Raw genomic sequence first — 5,861 nt, 5'->3', positions numbered from 1 at the left:
TAGGAAAACGGGTCAATTTGACCCGAGGACAATATGAGGGTTAATATATCCCAAAAAATCCCAGATCAAAATATAATTAAAATAAAATAAAACTGTGTGTGTACGACATGTTCTGTCCATAGACCCTCAGTTCAAATGAGGAAACACCCTTTTAAAACAATAAAAAGGGAACAAACTGTTCTTTCATACGAGTGAAAACATGATGTTGCAACATGTTGCAGTGCCCCAAAGTTACCAAAGAGTCCATGTAAGTTCAAGCCGTATGTAGGTTGTAGATGTAGGTTCAAGATCTATGTAGGTTGTAGATGTAGGTTCAAGATCTATGTAGGATGTAGGTTCAAGACGTATGTAGGTTGTAGATGTAGGTTCAAGACGTATGTAGGTTGTAGATGTAGGTTCAAGACGTATGGAGGTTGTAGATGTAGGTTCAAGACGTATGGAGGTTGTAGATGTAGGTTCAAGATGTATGGAGGTTGTAGATGTAGGTTGTAGATGTAGGTTCAAGCCGTATATAGGTTGTAGATGTAGGTTCAAGACGTATGGAGGTTGTAGATGTAGGTTCAAGACGTATGTAGGTTGTAGATGTAGGTTCAAGACGTATGGAAGTTGTAGATGTATGTTCAAGACGTATGTAGGTTGTAGATGTAGGTTCAAGCCGTATGGAGGTTGTAGATGTAGGTTCAAGACGTATGGAGGTTGTAGATGTAGGTTGTAGATGTAGGTTCAAGACGTATGGAGGTTGTAGATGTAGGTTCAAGATGTATGGAGGTTGTAGATGTAGGTTCAAGACGTATGGAGGTTGTAGATGTAGGTTCAAGATGTATGGAGGTTGTAGATGTAGGTTCAAGACGTATGGAGGTTGTAGATGTAGGTTCAAGCCTCATCAACTACCCTGAAAGCTGTGTTTGTTATCATACCCTGACTGGAATGATCATGCACTCCCAGTGTGCTTATAATGTAGTTATGATGCCTTGCAAAATACAAACAATGAAGTATTTAGTTTTAACTTGGCTCCTACAACTGGCAGTTAAGAAAAAATGTTTAAAAACAAGTGATACTAATGTGATCAAATGTGTGTTTTTACAGAGGGTCTTGAGGAGCCGTGCAAAAAGAAAGATCTTGGAGACGGCGCGTATGGTTTTGAGTATTACCCAACCACACCTGGAACATATAGCATCACCATCACCTGGGGAGGACAGCACATCCCCCGCAGGTACACACACTCGCCTGGAAAAACAAATCTGACAGTTAAACTACGCTGACTTTGATTAGGTCAGATCAGATGAGATTAGATAGACTTTCTCTCTATAACTCGCCTAAATGGAGCGCCAGAAAAGACTTTGGACTCTTGGCTCAACAAAGGCTGAATCCTTGAAATCCAAGCTGTAGACTAGACCTCTTTACTGTTTGTTATGTGTACGTTTGTGTATGTCTCTTTTTGTATGACTTATTTGTAAGCTGCAGTCATCATCCTTACTGTTGTGGTTTTGTCGTCGTCCCCCCCGTCCTTCCTCTCTGTGATTTCTTGGTCCTGGTTCTTGGTTCTTGGTTCTTATGTCTCAGCATATTGGTTGTAATTTCATAGGGCACCATGTGATGATGCTCTGCCTCCCTGTGTGACTGTTGTACATAAAAAGTATTTGATTGCAAAAAAAAGAGATTAGATAGACTTTTATTTTTTCCAAATTGCAAAATTTCAGTGCTAGTGAAGCAAAATATCAGACACACGGTATACATACAGAACATATAGAAATAATAAATAGGACAGAATACAAGAACTATTCAAAAATAAAGACACAAGGAAAACATATACAAATGCATATACAAGTGACTACTAAAAAAGTCCAACCTACTTAAATAGTATTCATAAAGATGTAAGTAAAACATATGTTTGTGGAAGTTGCACTTAATGCAGCATTGTGATGTTCATGAGTCTTATCTACCGCTCAGTGATGGAGTGTGTGATGGATTTCTTGACTTGTCAACGTGACTGATCGCTCTCTGCCCCTGTTCAGTCCCATTGAGGTGAAGATTGGCGCCGAGGCCGGCCAGCAGAAGGTGAGGGCCTGGGGTCCAGGGCTGGAGAGCGGCATTGTGGGCAAATCTGCTGACTTTGTGGTGGAGGCTGTTGGAGACAACGTCGGCACACTGGGTAAGTTAAGATAAAGAGACACCACACAAAGAATCAAAGTCTTAATCTTCAGCTTCTCACCAGAAGCTCTTCTAAGCAGGAGCGGAGTGTTTGCACTATTTATCAAGCCATGTGGTAATACAATGCCTAAATCTGTACATCATTTGGAAAACATGATAGGCGCTGAGGAAAAAAATCATCCTGTAGAGCCGACATTTCTGTTTCAGATCTAAATGTTCTCCAGCCGTCTGCATCATTCTGAAACCAGAACACATATAATGTTGAGGATGACTTATTTTCACTCCTGAAAGAGGCATTGGTCTGTCATTACTATTTTTAAGTTGCATAAGGATACATAGGTAGGGAAGGAATTTAGCTCAACAGCATGACTAATCTTGAAACCTATTTTTGTTTCTGCTATGCTGGAATAAAATTCACAGAACAAATAGCGATACATACTTTTGCTCCATTGATTGGCTGGTCCAGTCTGAGGGAAAATGACACAAAGCTGGTCATTTCAAATCGTAATGTCAAATATCAAAGCTCATTTAAAATTTCATATAAAAACCTAAAAGATTCAGGGCTTTTGAGAAAACATTCTGGGCAACATCCATCCCCCCACCCCCTCTAACCTTGCTGTGTTGGTGTTCTTCCCTGTTCAGGTTTCTCTGTGGAAGGTCCGTCTCAGGCCAAGATTGAATGTGACGACAAGGGCGACGGATCCTGTGACGTGCGCTACTGGCCCACAGAGGCTGGGGAGTATGCCGTGCACGTGCTCTGCAACAGCGAAGACATCCAGCACTCTCCCTTCATGGCTGAGATTGTCAACCCACCAAACAAAGACTTCTACCCCGACAAGGTATACACACACACACAGACACACACATCCAGGGACATGTGCAGGTGCAACTGACTGATCAGTTATTTCTTTTAACGTTGAACTCATTTTTGTCATAGCCCTTTTTAAATGTAGGACTATATTCCAAATGCTCCATGGGTGTGTTTATTCCAGGTTAAGGCGCATGGTCCGGGGCTTCAAAGCAGTGGTTTGGCTGTTGGAAAGCCCACAGAGTTCACCGTCGATGCCAAGCAAGGAGGGAAAGCTCCTCTGAAGATCGTTGCTCAGGTAGGGCTGTTTGGGTTTCAGCATATGACTATATGACTGTCTGTTCCCCTAGTCCTTCCTGTCGAAGTGGACTGCACAGGGTATTCAGCCATGTTAAGTTAGATTCCATTAATCAAATCCCTTTTATTCACAAGTTGCATACATTTCAGTATAATACGTCTGGTAATTTTATTAGTTTTTGTTTCAGTAGTGTACAATTTCCAAAGTAGCAGCAACTTATCCAAGGTGTTAACATTACATTTTATTCAGCTTTTATCCAAAGCAACTATCAATAAGTGCATTCATCCGGGTGCCTGGGTAGCTCACATGTTAGAGCGCGCGTCCATAGATAGAGGGTTACCACTTGACACAGCGGCCGCAGGTTCAACTTTGACCTGTGGCCCTAAAATGCCCCCAAAAAATCTGTGAAGAATCACATAGAAGAAGTACAGTAGCTTCAAATAAGCCAAACTACAAAGCGGCACATGTAAATGCACCATGCAAATGCAGTGAGGAAGTGATATTAGCGTTGGTTACGTGGCTGGGTGTTCCGAATCAGGATCATCTGGTCCAGTTTCTGCCCCTCAAATGCTATGAACACAATGTCTTATTTAACTTTCTGGTTTTCCACATTTGCACAGGATGTTGAAGGTACGCCTGTGGATGTACAGGTGAAGGATAATGGTAACGGCACATACGCCTGTAGTTACACCCCACGTAAACCTGTAAAACACACCGCCATGGTCTCCTGGGGCGGCGTCAACATCCCTGACAGCCCATTCAGGGTGAGTCGAAGACTTTTAGAGAGGGTTTACACAAAGCACATTTCATCCCAGAAAAGTCTCCTAAGCTGTTGGGTTTTTGATTGCAGATGAATATCGGTGCAGGCTGTCATCCAAACAAGGTGAAGGTGTCAGGACCTGGGGTGGCCAAGACCGGCCTCAAAGCCTTCGAGCCAACATACTTCACTGTTGACTGTGCAGAGGCTGGACAAGGTAAAGCTAAATAAAACCGCTGCATCTTTTCACACAATAAATCACAGTGCCATGTTTTCTACCACTGCATATAAGCAGTAGCACGACAAGCCAGACACATCAAGATGTTGGGTCCGGGAACTCACCATTGGCAGGGCTCAATCCAAGGGGCGGGATAAACAGTTGTCTTTCATATTCCCTCTGCACGCAAAAGCAAACCAGAGCAACGCTAGCTGATAGATTAAACTTTTGACATATCCAAACACATCTTCCTTTTTTAAGAATGACTTCAGTGCTTAACTCAAAGTCTTCCAGAGTTGCGGCCAAAGCCGTTTTAAAAGACAGCTGTTTTGGCAACAGCCATCTGCTTTGTTTTCAAGTAGCAGGGAACAGTCGCAACTCTGCCGTCCTTATTTTAAGCCCGCCCACCGACTCAACACACAATGTGATTGGTCTGACCAGAAATTGATTTTTCCAGCTTGCGAGCCAACGGAGAGTTGCTAGACTGACCCTTGCTGCAAATTACATTTGCTACATTTGCCTCTAGGGTGCGTCTAGATTTCTAGGCTATATAAGAAGACTTTTTTTATTTTTTATAGTGTTTATTTTCTCCATTTAACTGAGTTGAACTACAAGGAGAACTCAGAGAGCACAGACCTCTGCCAAGGCCATGCTCAATATCGCTATGCTTACCTAAGTGAAAAATAATTTGTGTCTCCGTCCCCCTGATCCACTTCAAAATATAATGGGTTCTTACTGGCCCAATGCTACACCCTTTCACCAAGTTGCATTTAAATTGAGCCAATAGTTTTTCCATAATACTGCTGACAGCCAATCATACACACACACCTGATACGCTGATTGGCTGCATTAAATGGCTGTGGAGCAATAGTTGAAATGATTAGTGTGTTATAAGGACTTTTGTCTCTGTTCCTCAGGTGACATCAGTATTGGAATCAAGTGCGCCCCTGGAGTGGTGGGACCCGCGGAGGCTGACATTGACTTTGACATCATAAGGAACGACAACGACACATTCACTGTCAAATATACTCCACCTGGAGCAGGAAGCTACACCATCATGGTCCTGTTTGCTGACCAGGTGAGTTTGACCCGTACTTTGTTTGGAGCAGAGCAGGATGTGTAGGATGTGTAGGATCGAGGATTGTGAAAATGTTCGTTTGAACACGGTGTTGCTTCTTCTCCTTGTTTAGGCTATTCCAATGACACCCATCAGGATCAAAGTGGATCCTTCTCATGATGCCAGCAAAGTCAAGGCAGAGGGACCAGGACTCAGCCGCAGTGGTAAGAACACCCATGCAGTTGTTCAGTGTGAAATATTTCCAATTTTTGTTAAAGGTCCCTTGGCCTGACAATTTAATTTTATGAGGTTTTTTTAACATTAATATGAGATACCCCAGTGGCTAGAAATGGTAATTGGTGTAAACCAAGCCCTGGGTATCCTGCTCTGAAATGAAAATGAAAGCTCAGATGGGCTCTTCCCCTTCTGAGGTCATAAGGGGCAAGGTTACCTCCCCTTTCTCGGCTTTGCTTGCCTAGAGAATTTGGCCCGTCCATGAGAAAGAAAGAGACATCATGGCTTGCAAACAAGCAAAGCATGGTGGTGGGTTAAGGCCACACTCCCATCCCCCAC

The 5,861-nt window shown here is 42.9% G+C and overlaps 1 protein-coding gene across 4 annotated transcripts in view; it reads left to right on the top strand.

Annotated features, from left to right (window-relative positions):
• Positions 1 to 5,861, top strand: part of flna (filamin A, alpha (actin binding protein 280)) — a 65,655-nt gene that overhangs the window by 31,043 nt on the left and 28,751 nt on the right. For all 4 annotated transcript variants that reach the window (XM_032522003.1, XM_032522001.1, XM_032522002.1 and 1 more), the window contains exons 11-18: positions 1,087 to 1,213; positions 2,016 to 2,152; positions 2,794 to 2,990; positions 3,144 to 3,257; positions 3,878 to 4,021; positions 4,108 to 4,231; positions 5,149 to 5,309; positions 5,422 to 5,512. In XM_032522003.1, coding sequence (XP_032377894.1) covers positions 1,087 to 1,213; positions 2,016 to 2,152; positions 2,794 to 2,990; positions 3,144 to 3,257; positions 3,878 to 4,021; positions 4,108 to 4,231; positions 5,149 to 5,309; positions 5,422 to 5,512 — 1,095 coding nt within the window. The remainder of the gene's footprint in view (positions 1 to 1,086; positions 1,214 to 2,015; positions 2,153 to 2,793; positions 2,991 to 3,143; positions 3,258 to 3,877; positions 4,022 to 4,107; positions 4,232 to 5,148; positions 5,310 to 5,421; positions 5,513 to 5,861) is intronic.

Source organism: Etheostoma spectabile, chromosome 7, assembly GCF_008692095.1.
Source record: "Etheostoma spectabile isolate EspeVRDwgs_2016 chromosome 7, UIUC_Espe_1.0, whole genome shotgun sequence".
Lineage (NCBI taxonomy): Eukaryota > Metazoa > Chordata > Actinopteri > Perciformes > Percidae > Etheostoma > Etheostoma spectabile.
Note: the sequence above shows the minus strand (reverse complement) of the source record. Positions and strands in the feature narration are given on the sequence as shown.